This window comes from Pongo pygmaeus, chromosome 3 (genome assembly GCF_028885625.2).
Source record: "Pongo pygmaeus isolate AG05252 chromosome 3, NHGRI_mPonPyg2-v2.0_pri, whole genome shotgun sequence".
Taxonomy (NCBI): Eukaryota; Metazoa; Chordata; class Mammalia; order Primates; family Hominidae; genus Pongo; species Pongo pygmaeus.
The window spans coordinates 88,009,240-88,025,651 of record NC_072376.2 but is presented as its reverse complement, the minus strand read 5'-3'; the positions used below and the strand labels follow the sequence as shown (position 1 = coordinate 88,025,651).

Sequence of the window (16,412 nt, the reverse complement as noted above, 5' to 3'; positions counted from 1 at the left end):
AATACCATTAATCATTAAACATGTATTAATTAGTAGTATTAAATATACTTTCAAAATGATAAAAGTCTGCTTTTCAAAGCAAAATGAACAATGATAGACAGTTATCTTGGAAGAAAAGTAACAGAACAAAGAAATACAGGTGGAGGCTGGGCATGGTGGCTCATGCCTGTAATTCTAGCACTTTGGGAGGCTGAGGTGGGAGGATCCCTTGAGGCCAGGAGGTACATGCCTGTAGTCCCAGCTACTCAGGAGGCTAAGGCCTGAGGATCACTTGAGCCCAGGAGTTTGAGGCTGCAGTGAGCTATGGACTGCGCCACTGCACTCCAACCTGGAAAAGAGTGATACCTTATCTTCAAAAAAAAAAAAAAAAAAAGGAGAGAAAGAAAAGAAACATAGGTTGAGCATAGGTTGAGTATCCCTTATCCAAAATGCTTGCGACCAGAAGTATTTCAGAAAGAAAATGTGGTATATACACACAATGGAGTACTATTCAGCCATACAAAACAATGAGATCTAGTCATTTACAACAACATAGATGAACCTGGAGATCGTTATGTTAAGTGAAATAAGCCAGGTATGTAACGACAAACATTTGTTCTTACTTACTTGTGAGAACAAATAAAAATCAGAACTAAATTATTTACCATCAATGGTAGAAGGTAAAATTTATTTGCCTTTATTTGTGGGATCTAAAAATTTGTGGGAATTCATGGAAACAGAGATTAGAAAGGTGGTTATCAGAGGCAGGGCAGGGTAGTGGGAAGTTAGAGGGAAGATGGGGATAATGAGTACAAAAATATTGTTAGAAAGAATGAATAAGATATACCATTTGATTGCACAACAGGGTGACCATAATAACAAATAAGTGTATATTTTATTTTTTGTTTTTTTTGGAGACAGGGTGTCACTCTGTTTGCCCAGACTGGAGTGCGGTGGTGCAATTTCAGTTCACTGCAGCCTCGACCTCCCAGGCTCAGGTGATGCTCCCACCTCAGCCTCCCATGTAGCTAGGACTACCAGTGTGTGCCACCATGCCTGGCTAATTTTTTTTTTTGAGATGGAGTCTCACTCTTGTTGCCCAGGTTGGAGTGCAATGGCGTGATCTCAGTTCACTGCAACCTCCGCCTCCCAAGTTCAAGTGATTCTCCTGCCTCAGTCTCCCCAGTAGCTGGGATTACAGGCATGCGCCACCATGCCCGGCTAATTTTTGTATTTTTAATAGAGACAGGTTTTCACCATGTTCCCCAGGCTAGTCTTGAACTCCTGACTGCAGGTGATCCATCCGCCTTGGCCTCCCAAAGTGCTGGGATTACAGGAGTGAGCCACCAAGCCCAGCCTAAATTTTTGTATTTTTAGTAGAGATGGGGTTTCACTATGTTGCCCAGGCTGGTCTTGAACTCCTATACTCAAGCAATATGCCTGCCTTGGCCTCCCAAAATGCTGGAATTGCAGGTGTAAGCCACCACACCTGGCTTAAGTATACATTTCAAAATTACTTAATGAGTGCAATTAGATTATTTGAAACACAAAGGCTAAATGTTTGAAGGAATGTTCAAAAAAAAAAAAAAAAAGAAGCATTTCAGATTTCAGATTTGGGATGCTCAACTTGTATTGTAATATTTTCGGCAACAAACTGATGATGGTAACATTCCAAAAAATTACCTTAATTAAAAACAACATTTCTAAAACTTAAGGAAATGCCACATTTTGATCATTCTACTACATCAGGGTCTTATTTTCATTAATGATCAATAATTTTTTTATGGTAATTTTTTACCAAATTTTTTTTGGTAAATATAATTAAACAGACTTAAATTCTAACAAAAAACCTCAATGTATGTAATTAAAATGAGTTTTATTGATGTTTCCAATTACCTTTATGAAACTGCTCTTAAAGTTTAAAGTTAACAGAGGTAAATATTTAAAAAATTTATCTTAGGTAAGATGAAATATTTAAAGAACCCATAAAAAGGGTAATGACTCTAACCTATACTAGAACAACAGACTGAAAGTTAAATGTGATTTAATGGTAAAATTCATCTTCTTTTTCTTAATTTTTATTTTCGAGGTAGAGTCTCTCTCTGTTGCCCAGGATGGAGTGCAGTGGCACAATCTCAGCTCACTGCAACCTCTGCCTCCAGGATTTGAGCGATTCTCCTGCCTCAGCCTCCTGAGTAGCTGGGATTAAAGGCACCTGCCACCACGCCCAGCTAATTTTTGTATTTTTAGTAGAGATGGGGTTTCACCATGTTGGCTAGGCTGGTCTCGAACTCCTGGTCTTAGGTGATCTGCCTGCCTTGGCCTCCCAAAGTGTTGGGATTACAGGCATGAGCCACCACACCTGGCAAAATTCATCTTTAGAATGACAATTATAATTAACAGTAGATTCTGTTTACTGGCATCTATACATGCTAAGTTTTGGCGTGAGTACTTTATGTAATGTAATGCATGTAACTGTATTAATCCTCACAATGAGATGAGTATTATTATCCCCCATAACTCAGTAAGGCTCAAGTTAAAAAGTTATACCGCAAACAGCAAAAGTGAAAATTCTACAATGCAAACTCTGGTCTGACTCCAAAGCCTGTTGTCTAAATTTACCTGCAGGCCTTAGAATTCAGGTGTTTTTGGTTTTTTTTTCTCTCCTAAGCATGCAAAGTATTTTTGGCTAAAGCATAGAAAGAATCCATTAAAAGCTTGAAAGATAATGATTTACTTTTTCAAATAAAAATTAGAACTAAATTATTTACCATCAATGGTAGAAGGTAAAAGTGTTGACACGATTTCTCCTTGTCCTTTTTGGTTTTTATACAAGAAACACTGGAAACAATAGAGAACAGCACAGCGCAAAACAAATGGCTGCCTTTCATTAACCATGGACATGAGAAGTACTACAATTGCTGGTCTGTTGCATTTAAAAAGAAAAGAACAAAATGAAACATTGCAACCCAAGTATACAAGTCAATAACTAGTCATTTTTGTTGATTGAAGAATCATAACCAGAACACCAGCAAGTTAAGTATTTCTATCTCTATTTCACAGAAAACTGTAGCTGACAGAAGTGAAGTGACTGCTTGCTTAAGGCATACAGCTAGGATGCAGACATGATATCTGAATCTAACTATCTAAATTCCAAAGACTACCAACTCTTTTAAAATACCAATATCATGTATCTTGTCAGATAATTTCTAGTTTCAAAACATACAACTAAACTTCTTTAAAAAGAGCAAGATGTGTATGCGAGACACATTAACAACCCAAAGTTTTTACTTCCTCAGAGTAATCTCAGTATTTCACTTTTTCTACCTTGGTGGGTTTGAAGGTGCATTTACAGATGCAAAGTAGTCTTGGTTTACTTGGCAGCCTCGAATAACTTCTGATACAGTATTTATGGTCTGTTAAGGGGAAGAAAGAAAAAGAACATTTAGAGAAATTAAGTCAAGAAGGAAAATATGTTTTCAATAGAAAAAAAATCTTATATTCCACTTTTTAAGTACCAAAATTCAGGCACAAAAACATCAATGATAACATTATAATCTTGTAACACTTCCTCAAGGGAAAATTTTAAAGCATTAAGCATGGGTCTCCAATAAAATAACACTTGACGGGCATTTTAAATCTCAAAAACTATAATACTATTCTCTATGAGATAAAATATTTTATAAAAACAGAAAAAGGTTTTAAAATAATAATCAAAGAACAAATTTAAAAGGTTAAAAAATTAAATTTAAGGATAAAGTTAAAAAATAAAAAGACTATTTCAAAACATGTTATACAAGATAAATATATACCATTTTTATTTGTTAATTAAAAATTAATTTTTAAAAAGACAAATTACCCAGAAAGTCTATTAACAGAGTTGCAGAAAGAGAACAGAAAAGAGGCCAGGCGCAGTGGCTCACGCTTGTAATCCCAGCACTTTGGGAGGCCCAGGTGGGTGGATCACTTGGGGTCAGGAGTTTGAGACCAGCCTGACCAACATGGTGAAACCCTGTCTCTACTATAAATACAAAATTAGCTGGGCGAGGTGGTGTGTGCCTGTAATCCCCATTACTTGGGAGGCTACGGCAGGAGAATTGCTTGAACCCAGGAGGTGGAGGTTGAAGTAAGCTGAAATAGTGCCACTGCACTCCAGCCTGGGAAATAGAGCAAGACTCTGCCTCAAAACAACAACAACAGCAACACAAAACAGAAAAGAGAAAATTATCAGGCAATGCCAAAAACATCCTCAGAACTGAAGGATGTATATTTACAGCTGAAAGTGCTCAGTGAATGATAAAAATCACTGGGGAGCAAGGGAGTGGGGAAAAGGTCCACAGGACAGCACATCATCAGTAAATTTCAGAAAATCAAAAATAACAGATCTCAAAAGTTTCTAGAGAGAAAAAGATTACAATAAAAAAAAAAAGTAGGATTATAATGGCTTCAAACTTCAAACTTCCTAACAGCAACACTGCAATGATGTTCGGAAAGTTGAGTATTAGTGATTTCCAACCCTGAATTCCATATCTAGCCAAACATTAAATTAATTCTGAAAGTAGAGGAATGACATTTTCAGACATGAAAGAGCAAAAAATAAAAAAAAATCTCTCGTTATTCTTTTTTTTAGAAAATTAAGACAAATAATGGCCAGGGTGCAGTGGCTCACGCCTGTAATCCCAGCACTTTGGGAGGCTGAGGAGGGTGGATCACTTGAGCTCAAGAGCCTGGCCAACGTGGTGGAACCCCGTCTCTACTAAAAATACAAAAAATTAGCTGAGCATGGTGGCAGTCGCCTGTAATCCCAGCTACTCTGGAGGCTGAGGCAGAAGAATTGCTCAAACCCAGGAGGCGGAGGTTGCAGTGAGCCGAGATCATGCCATTGCACTCCAGCCTGGGCAACAAGAGGGAAACTCCATCTCAAAAAAAGAAAAGAAAAGAAAAGAAAATTAAGAAAAATAAAGTTAATGAACCAAGGGATAGAGGAAAAAGATATGTGATCCAGGCCAGGAGCATTGGCTCATGTCTGTAATCCCAACATTTTGGGAGGCCAAGATGGGTGGATCATTTGAGGTCAGGAGTTCGAGACCAGCTTGGCCAACATGGTGAGGCCCCATCTCTACTAAAATTACAAAAATTAGCCGGGCATGATGGCGGGTGCCTGTAATCCCAGCTACTCAGGAGGCTGAGGTAGGAGAATTGCTCGAACCCGGAAGGCGGGGGTTGCAGTGAGCTGAGATCATGCCACTGTACTACAGCCTGGGCAACAGACTGAGACTCTGTACAAAATAAATAAATAAATAAATAAATAAAATTAAATTAAAAAAAAGACAGAGGATCCAGATAATCAAGGAAGCCAAGTCAGGAGACAAGTAAAGGAAATCCTAGGAAGATGGCAAAAAAAGTCCCAGGACAAGAGACATGGGGAAGAATTAGAGCACAGATTGGAGTAGGAGAATGGAGGGTCTGCGGGTGGCCTGTGGTGGGAAACAAAGTGTTAAGTATATGATTATTAAGCATATATACCTACGCATATATAGAGTAACAGTAAAATGAAGAACACAATTACGACTCATGGATGAGAAAAATATATATTTAAAAAAGGATATAGGGCTCTATTTGGCTTAGCAGGAATTGTATCAATACAGCTGTAAAAATATAAACCCCAACTACTGATGTAAATATAAATTCCACAAAATAATTATGAGGCGACATGAGGAAGTAAAGTGGGACTTACAGTAAGGACAATTGAGGCTGAAGGCAGTTATTTCTGTTATAAAATTTTTATTATTATTTGTACTTTTGATATTGCACGTGTTAATTTGAGAAAAATTTTAAAAATATAAACAAACTTTCTTTCTTCAAACTAACTTCTTTTTCTTATAGGTAAGCAACAGAGAATGCCACACATTAGGGGAAAAGAATTTACTATTCAACGAATCTACCAGTTGAGTAAGACTAAGTCACTTTGTTCTCAAAATAAAAATGAAATCATACTGTGCACTCCTGTTGAATATAATAAAATTAATGAGAAATCTTTGTAGATGGATCTGCAAAGCTTTAACATTATTATTTATGTACTATAAAACTTGAGGGATGAGTATATCTTTTGGAAACAATACTTTTATCATTATGTGAATTATATTTTAGTAAGATCATTAAAAATTTTAACCTAAAAAATGGTTAACTATTGTAGTTTTTCCTTAACAAATATCTAATTCTTCCTAGGATTCAGGATTTCAACTTCCACAGAGTTGGCTTTGACTTCATTTGCTTTACCTCAGTCAGGATATCAGCAGGAACCCCAGTAGCCATTAGGATAGTACAAAGCTGCTGCAATAACCCACACTGGAACATAGCCTTCTGGCAGCTACTGGTAGCACCAGGAGGGTTGGTGGGAGATACCAATACACGAACAAGCTGTGAAAGTAAGAGAAAACAAAATTTGTCTTTTAAAGATTTGAAAAGGCTTGAGGCAAATCTGATCTATGTGAACAAGAAAGTCTGCATGAAGTACTCCCTTAGCTGTTTAGCTACATTTAGGTGCTCTTTCTTTCGTGCTCCCATGGCAATAGTTCTGTGATTGTAATATTACATTATGCCTCTTAAACTTAAGGTTGTCTTCTTCAGGTGACTGTGAACTCCCAGAGAGAAACTGCCTTGGTCATTTTTGTTTCCCAAAGAAGCACAGTACTTGTAACAGTACATATTTAATAAGTAAATGAATGAATAAGTTACAGAGTGGCAGATTTCTTTTCAAAGTTAATAATGAACTACCTAGTAAGAAAGCAGGTCTGAAAACAGAATGACCTGACATGTGATAAATTTCCCCTAAACTGGAAATATTTAAAGAGAGGCTAAAACCAAAACTGGAGAGGTGGTAAAAGATTCATGTATTAGGCATGGGTTGGACTGCACTGACTGCTAATGCCAATTAAATCCCTATGATTCTATGATTAATTGGACTGTAAACATAAAATTTCAGAAACATGAAAAAAGTCATCTCAAATAACTATTTAAAACAGTTATGTCTCCAAATTCGTTTTACATGTGTGTCACATTTTAAAACTAGAGTTATGTGCAAAATCTTGTAAATCAAAATCAAATGGGGGTATTTATGATAATACCTTGTTAACAACAAAGTGCTATATAAACATTAACCATTATTTTATAGGAGATACACGGAAGTAATCAATGATTTAAGAGAGTAAACTAAAACACTTGTATTACTACAGCTGACACATATTGTGATCTATGGATTGACTCCACTAAGAAAGGGGATTTTTTGTGAGGGAGGAGTTAAATACTAAAACAAAAAAGTTTGAAAAGTGGTATTTTTTATTGTTGGTGAATAAAAAGGTAACCAGAAATCACTAGAATTAGAGAAAAACTTCAACCAGTATTTAACTCAGTGAGTAATGACAAAATAGATTTAGATGTTTCCATGTCTGACTTAACAGACATCTCAAAGAGGGTTCATTAATAAACTGATGTCACTAAAGAGAAGGTCAGGATTACATTGGTTCCTGTCCTTGGACTTTTCTAGTGAGATTTCTGGTGTTTTTTCCTCCCTTAATTTACTTCCCTCCTATCCTTACTACTTCTTTTCCTTCTTTTTTTGAGTATTTAAAACAAATACTAGGCAATATGTCAATTCTACCACAAATAATTCTGTATGCATCTCCACTTGATATTTTTTGAAATATAATCATACCATTATTACATCGGACAAAATCAACAGTAATTTTCTACTATCATCTAATAGCAGTTGAGTGTCTTTACTGATGATGTAAATAAAGAAAAAGGGAATATTTATGAGGATAAAAAGAGATCTAATAGCAACATGTAAATATATGAAATATTCACAAGGAATGAATGTGTGTTGTTCCAGAAAGCAATTTATAGAAGTCATATCAAGACAGTTTATGACTTAATATATAAAGTTTCTAATAATTAAAACTACCCTAGAATGAAAATGATTATCTCATAAGGTTATGAACTTTCTGGGAGCCATTGGCAGTATCTTCCCAATAAAATGCCATAGAAGAGACTCCTGCAGGGATAAAAAGTAGACTAGTCATAAAACTATAATTTTATAAAAAAATAAAATATTTAATAACTAAAAAACTTTTCAAAAGATGTTTTCCCTAAATTTAGTCTGCAAAATTTGAATTAAAACTCTGCAAGCAGATCAATTTCTGTTTTTAGTGGCTCAGAATGCAATCATGATAACTGTGATGATGAATAGTTCCAATACAGAATGTGTATGTACAAACAGGAAAACAATGATGCATTTTTATTTAGTGTATAATAGAGAACTTAAAATACAAGTAACTCTAAATAAAGTTATACATAAAGTATTCCAACAGGTTCTAACAGAATAGCAGAAGATAACTCCTGGCCTGTAAAGTCATGAGTGAATCTACTATTCAGTATTGCAGGTGGAGAATATATTAAAATGAATTAAACTCAGTCCCTCTGCTTTGGAGTTTATGGTCTTCACGACAAGTGTAAGAGAAAAAAGCTTTACTAAGCTACAGAAAGCCAGTTTATTCACTTTTTAAAAGTAAAGAATTCTTAAAGAATCAACTTGCTATATAACGAGAATACTGTATTTTTCTGTTTACATGCTGTAGTCTAATAATTTTTCGGTAATTTTTTTTTTTTCCTGAGATAGAGTCTCACTCTGTCGCCCAGGCTGGAGTGCGTGGCGTGATTATGGTTCAATGCAGTCTCAACCTCCTGGGCTTAAGTGATCCTCCCCCTCAGCCACCTGAGTAGTTGGGACAATAGGTGGACACCACCACACCGGGCTGATAAAGACCATATTGCCCAGGTTGGTCTCAAACTCCTAAGCTCAAGTGATCCCCATCTGCCTCGGGCTCCCCAAGTGCTGGGATCACAGGTGTGAGTCACCACACCTGACCTACTTTAGTTTTTAAACAGTGACACTTCCTTCAGAATAATTCTTTACATAGTACCCTAAACCATAAAACATGTGTAGCTTCCTCAAACAATTTAAATTTTCACTGTTTGATACGAAATACATGCTTTTGTATATCATCAGATTCTCTCACCCTCTCTCTAATCACATTTTGGAAATTACTTTTCTAGAGGAATTTCCTTATTTAAGAAAGCAGTGTAGGCCGGGCATGTGGCTCACACCTATAACAGCAGCACTTTGGGACGCTGAGGCAGGAGAATTGCTTGAGCTCAGGAATTCCTGACCAGCCTGGCAATATAGTAAGACCTTATGTCTACTAAAAATAAAAAATCCAGTCAGGTATGGTGGCTTGCGCCTGTAGTCCCAGCTACTCAGGATGCTGAGGTGGGGGAATTTCTTGAGCCAGGGAGGTTAAGGCTGCAATGAGCTGTGAAGACACCACTGCACTCAGCCTAGGCAACTAAGTAAGAACCTGTCTCTTAAACAAAACAAAACAAAATAAAGCAGTGTTGAACAAAGGTATCAAGGTTACCACTTGGTGACACTGTTTCTAAAACATTAAAAAACTATTAACTTCTTAAATGTATAATACCAACATTTGAAAACAGAAATGATGACTTGGGAGTACAAATAGACTCTGTGACTAAGTTCTCCTGGAAAATACTTTTGTAACAGTTTTTAGGCATATTCTAACTAGGGTAACTGCATAATTTATAATCCAAACCAGGACACTTTTGAAGTGAAAGAGGATGCTATTAGTAATTACAAAATGAATACTGTACTGGCAAACTGGGACACAGATTACCCTAATTATCAATCCTATGCAGGCAACTCCCACGGCATGGGACAACATTCAACCTCTAATTACTAGCGGAGCTAACCACCTAGTTAGGTCCACAACTTCCGAGAGACACAGGTATAATTCACAGATATTCAAAGGCCCACAAGAATTATGAGTTCATAAGTGAGGAGACTAGTATAAACTTAAGAGTTTGGAGAAGGAGGATTCAATAAAGGAGTAAGTAAGTAAACCACTTCAAAGAACTTCAAAATTTTCTCTGATGAGGAAATAATTTGGGATCCTACTGTCCTCACTTTTATTATTACCACTAAGCTTTCACCATAAAGCATCAATAAATCACAGGTGGTCTGTCAATTTAACATGACAGACTAACCATAAAACTCAGACTAACCATCTTTGGGGGCAGGACATGATCATTTATTTTCCTAGCATCCAGTGCCTGGCTCTCAGTAAATGCTTGCCGAATGAATTTATTTGAACTTAATAGTTTGAATATTAAAATTTATCCTATGAGAGCCCTAAGTGAAGAAAGCAAGTTTTTAAAAATTCAAATCAACAATCTAACCTATTATTCCTTAATGTAAAACCCATCAGGAAAGTGTATATCTGAATTTGCTTTAAAATCATACAGCAAAGAGAGGAATAAACGATGAAACAAAATTGTCAGATGTTAATAACTGTCAAAGCTAAGTAATGGGTAGGCAGGATCTCTAGCTAGAGGATAACTGCAAATTTCCATATTACAGTTTTTTTAAGCCAACCTGAAACCCATCAAATATTCTGGATTTATCAAATACAAGCAATTTTCTTCTCTTTGAAAAGATCACTGTCAAAATTCTTACCACATTTATGTCTAAGGATAGTATACCTGTAGCATTAGATGTAGATTGGTCACTTTCTGTGCAGACCAGCCTGAATTTTCATCTCCAACTTCAAACCAAGGTTTCATACGTTGAATATAAGAGCCTTCTTTAAAAAAATTTTGATTGGAGTTGTTGTTTTTTAACAAGTTTTGGAGCAAAATCAAACAATCTTCAACTACTATACCTGGGGAAATAATGTAAAACACAAGCGTTAAGGCTCGTAAAACCTGATGCAAAACTCCCAAACATTTTAAAAAAGATAAATCTCCATGCTCAGCATCTCTTCAATATGGCCAGGCAGATAGTCTGTTCTGATATCTGATGGCCACAGGCCATACCTGCATGCTCTTTCTCAGGTACCCCAAAGATCTCTTGACTTCTACGTCAAGTACCCAATCACCTTAGTAACTCATCGTTTATCTTCAAATCCCAGCTTAAACATCATTTCTTCACGAGTGATTACCAAGACTACAGGACTAGGTTAGCGTCACCAGCTACATGCTCTTACAGTAGCCTTCTCCTTTTATTATTAGGTAGTGTTTGTCTTCTCCACTAGATTATAATTCACAAACGCTTGTGAATAGCCTACTTACCTCTGTATCTTTAGCAGAGACAGAGACATGATATCATGTATATATATACACAGTACTTAACTATTAAACATTTGTTTAATGAATCAACCATATCTTATTTGATCTCTAAGAAGCTCTTAACATTGTCTGTCTCTTCCTTGAAACTTCCCTTGATTTCTAAAAACATTACTCTCTCTTGATTTTCCTTACACCTCTGCAGGTGCTCGATCTTTCATTGTTTCTGTCCTCCATGGTTTTATCTTTTTCTTCTTTGTTTACAGCATATACTCTCCAGGGCAGTTTCATCCACACTACAGCTTTCACTATTATCACAATGAAAACTCTTCAATTGATCGCTACTTTACCAAGTACTAATAGATTAACCAATAGCCTCTGTTTCTTCTGATAAACATATTGACTGATGCTGGATGCTGGATGTAACGACGAGTAAGCTCATCTGGTACATCAACACTTTTACTCCTAATAGTTGAGCTGTATGTTGACAAAAATCAATTATTTTTTTAAAAAAAGACATCAATTTTTAGAGCAGTTTTAGGCTTATAGAAAAAGTTAAGTACAAACGGAGTTTCTCTACACAGACATCTACTTATTTGTTCCAGACTTCTGCAATAAAGCAAGTATCACAATAAAGTGAGTCCCACAAATTTTTTGGTTTCTTATACAAAATTTATGTTTACACTATAATGTAATTTATTAAGTGTGCAATAGCATTATATCCAAAGAATGTACATACCTTAATTTAAAAATATTTCGTTGCTAAAAAATGCTAATGACCACCTGAGTCTTCAGTGAGTCATTTTACTCCCAGTAGAAATTCTTTCAAAATTGGAGTCAATTCTCTCAAACCCTGACACTGCTTTATCAACTAAGTTCATGTAATATTCTAAATCCTTTGTTGTCATTTCACCAATGTTCACAGCATCTTCACCACTTTCTTTGCTCATCCATAAGTGATAACCCCTCACCTGTTAAAGTTTAATCATGAGATTGCAAAAATTCAACCACATTTTCAGGCTCCACTTCTAATTCTCTTGTTATTTACACCACATCTTCAGTTGGTTCCTCCACTAAAGTCTTGAACCCCTCCAAGTCATCCATGAGGGTTGTTGGAATCAACTTCTTCCAAACTCCTGTAAATCTTGGTATTTTGACTTCCCATGAATTACAAATGTTCTTAATGGTATCTAGAATGGTAAATCCTTTCCAGAAGGTTTTCAATTTACTTTGCCCAGATGCGTCACAGAAATCACTATCTATGGTAGCTATAGCCTTATGAAATGTATTTCTTAAATATTAAGACTTGAAGGTCAAAATTGCTGGGTGCAGTGGCTCACGCCTGTAATCCCAGCACTTTGGGAGGCTGAGGTGGATGGATCACTTGAGGTCAGGACTTCAAGGCCAGCCTGGCCAACATGGTGAAACCCTGTCTCTACTAAATTACAAAAATTAGCTGGGCATGGTGGTGCATGCCTGTAATCCCAGCTACTCATGAGGCTGAGGTACAAGAATTGCTTGAACCTGGGAGGCAGAGGCTGCAATGAGCCGAGATTGTACCACTGCACTCCAGCCTGGGGGACAGAGTGAGACTCCATCTCAAAAAAAAAAAAAAAAAGATATTATTGGCCGGGCACAGTGGCTCACATCTGTAATCCCAGCACTTTGGGAGGCCACGCGGGCAAATCATGAAGTCAGGAGTTCCAGATCAGCCTGGCCAACATAGTGAAACCCCATCTCTACTAAAAAAAAAATACAAAAAATTAGCCGGGCGAAGTAGTGGGTGCCTGTAATGTTAGCTACTCAGGAGGCTGAGGCAGGAGAATTGCTTGAACCTAGGAGGCAGAGGTGGCAGTGAGCCAAGATCACACCACTGCACACCAGCCCAAGTGACAGTGCGAGACTCCAACTCAAAAAAAAAAGAAAACAGTATTATTCTCTTTGTACATCTCCATCAGAGCTCTTGCATGATCAGGTGCATTGTCAATGAGAAGTAATATTTTGAAAATCATTTTTTCTAAAGCACTGGGCTTAGAAAACCATGCTCTTACACAGAAGTGTAAGAGATGTGTCTTCAGTAAATGTGTGTTCAGTAAATCATGCTCTTACATAGACGTGCCGTCTTCCAGGCTTTGTTGTCCATTTACAGAGTGCAGACAGAGTAGATTTAGTATATTTCTTAAGGGTCCTAGGATTTTCAGATGGTAAGTGAGCACTGGCTTCAACTTAAATTCAACAGTGCATTAGCCCTTAACAAGAAAGTCAGCTTGTCCTTTGAAGCTCTGAAGGCAGGAGGTGACTTCTCTCTAGATACAGAAGTTCTAGATGGCATCTTCTTCCAATAGAAGGCTGTTTTGTCTATGCTGAACATTTAGCATAATTCATCAATTATCTTAACTAAATCTTCTGGATAAACTTGCTGCAGTCTCTACATCAGCACTTGCTGCTTCACCTTGTACTTTTGTTAGGGAGACAGCTTCTTTCCTTAAATCTCACACAGCAACATCTGCTAGTTTCATGCACAATATCCATTCTTCCAACTTTCCTTGTGCAGCTTGTTCACCTCTCTCAGTCTTCACAGAATTGAAGAGTCAGGGCGTCACTCTGGATTACGCTTGGCTTAATGAAGTGTTGTGGCTGGTTTCATTTTCAGTCAGGATTACTAAAACTTTCTCTACATCAGCAATAAGGCTGTTTTGCTTTCTAATTATTCATGTGTTCACTGGAGTAGAACTTTTAATTTTCTTTTTTTTTAATTATTATTATTATTATAATTTTCTTAAGAATGTTTCCTTTGCATTCACAACTTGGCTAATGGGCCTAGCTTTTGGCCTCAGCTTTTAACATGCCTTCCTCTGTATCTTCAGCAGAGAAAGCTTAATCATTTCTAGCTTTTGATTAAAAGTGAGAGATATACAACTCTTCTTTCACTTGAACACTTAGAGGCCACTGTAGGGTTATTAATTTGCCTGATTTCAATATTGTTATGTCGCAGGGAATAGCGAGGCCCGAGGGAGGGAGGGAGGGAAAGAGGGGAAGAGAGAGTGGGAGAGAGAGAGGATGGGCCAGTCTGTGGAGCTGTCAGAATGCATATAACATTTTTGCTTAAGTTTGCCCTCTTATATGGGCACTGTTTGTGGTACCCCAAAACAATTACAATAGTAACATCAAAAATCGCTGATCACATCATCATAACAGATATAATCATGAAACGTTTGAAATATTAATTGTGACAGAGACATAAAGTGAGGGCGTGCTGTTGGATAAATGGAGTCAACAGAATTATTCAATGCAGGGTTGACACAAGCCTTCAGTTGGTAAAAAACATATTCCCTGGGAAATGCAATGAAATAATGTATGCCTGTACTTTCCAGTTCCCCCATCATTAATATATTGCATTAATGTGGTACATTTCTTACAATACAATTCACAAATGAATATTAATACACTATTATTAATTAAAGTCCACAGTTTACATTAAGGTTCACTCTGTGCTATAAAGTTCTATGGGTTTTAACAGAAGTATAATCTCTTGTCTCTACCCTTCCAGTATCATACAGAATAGTTTCATGGCCCTAAAAAATACCCTGAGCTTCAACTATTCATCTCTTCCTTCCTATATCCCCAAATCCCTGGCAACCACTGATCTAAATATTTATGGTCCACAGTCTTGCCTTTTCCAGAATGTCATATATAGCCGACCCTTGAACAACAGTTGGGTTTGAACTGCATGGGTCCACTTATATATACGTTTTCTTCCTCTCTGCCATCCCTGAAACAACAAGACCAATCCTTCCTTTTGCTCCTCAGCCTACTCAACATGGGGATGAAGACCTTTATGATAATCCACTTTACTTAATGAACAGTAAATGTATTTTCTCTTCCCTCTGATTTTAATGTTTTCTTTTTTCTACCTTATTTTACTGTAAGAATTGAGTATATAATACATACAACATACAAAATGTATTAATCCACTGCTTATGTTATTGGTAAGGCTTCTGGTAAACATAGTCTATTAGCGGTTAAGTTTTGGGGGAGCCAAAAGTTAAAAAGTAGATTTTCAACTGTCTGGGGCATTGGTGTCCCTAAACCTTATGTTATTCAAGGGTCAACTATAGTTGAAATAATATATTATGTAGCTTTTTCAGACTGGTTTATTTCACTTAGCAATATGCCTTTATGGTTCCTTTATGTCCTTCCATGGTTTGATAACTCTTTTCTTTTCATTGCTAAATAACATTCCATTGTATAGATGTAGTACAGTTTATCTATCCATTCAACTACTAAAGGACATCTTGGTTGCTTCCAAGTCTTGGCAATTATGAACAAAGGTGTTTTAATATTCATGTGCAGGTGTTTGTGTGAATATGTCTTAAACTAATTTGGGTAAATACCAAAGAGCATGATTGTTGAGTCATAAGACTATGTTTGGCTTTGTGAAAAACCACTAAACTGTTTTCTAAAGTAGTTGTACCATTTTGCATTCCCATCAGCAACAAATGTGTTTTTGTTGTTTCACATCTTCGCCATCATTTGGTGTTGTCAATGTTTTCTTCAGTTTTCCTCATTCTAAAAGGTATGTAGTGATATCTCATTGTTTTAATTTGCAGTTCCCTAGTGACACATAATGTTCAGCATCTTTTCATATGGTCATTTGCCATCTGTATATCTTTTTGGTGAGATGTCTGTTCAGATCGTTCGCCTATCTTTAAATTGGCTTATTGTTTTCTTATTTTTCAGTTTTAAGAGTTCTAAATATAGTTTAGATACAAGTCCCTTTTCAAACATGTGTTTTGCAAATATTTTCTTCTCGTCTGTGAAGTGTCTTTTCATTCTCTCAACAGAATCTTTTGCAGGGCACAAGTTTTCAACTTTAATGAAGTCTCATTTGTCAATTTTTTTCTATGTATCACACTTTTGGTATTGTATCTAAGACTCAATTGTTTCATTCACAAACCTACCATGCTATTTGCACTGGTTATTAATTAAATACTATATAAAACTACCAAAATATGTGTGAAAACAGTTATTTTTCTGAAAATTAAATTTAAGTCTTTGGCAAAACTCAATGAAAGGGGGTTACTAAAAATACAGCTGTTAAATATGGATAATACAATTCTAAAAGATAGAAAAGTAATTTTAAAAACCCAGAAATATCCTGCAATCTATTTTAAAGAAACCAAAATGCAAATCCTACATGATATATTATAGGCGTGATGTATGCAAGGAAGATGATG

The 16,412-nt window shown here is 36.4% G+C and overlaps 1 protein-coding gene across 4 annotated transcripts in view; it reads right to left on the bottom strand.

The window, feature by feature from the left end:
- The window catches only part of USO1 (USO1 vesicle transport factor), a 93,726-nt gene that overhangs the window by 20,527 nt on the left and 56,787 nt on the right, over window positions 1–16,412 (bottom strand). For all 4 annotated transcript variants that reach the window (XM_054485772.2, XM_063663763.1, XM_054485771.1 and 1 more), the window contains exons 9-12: window positions 10,594–10,772; window positions 6,259–6,399; window positions 3,307–3,395; window positions 2,751–2,905 (exon numbers count right to left, since the gene is read on the bottom strand). In XM_054485772.2, the coding sequence (XP_054341747.1) occupies window positions 2,751–2,905; window positions 3,307–3,395; window positions 6,259–6,399; window positions 10,594–10,772 (564 nt within the window). The remainder of the gene's footprint in view (window positions 1–2,750; window positions 2,906–3,306; window positions 3,396–6,258; window positions 6,400–10,593; window positions 10,773–16,412) is intronic.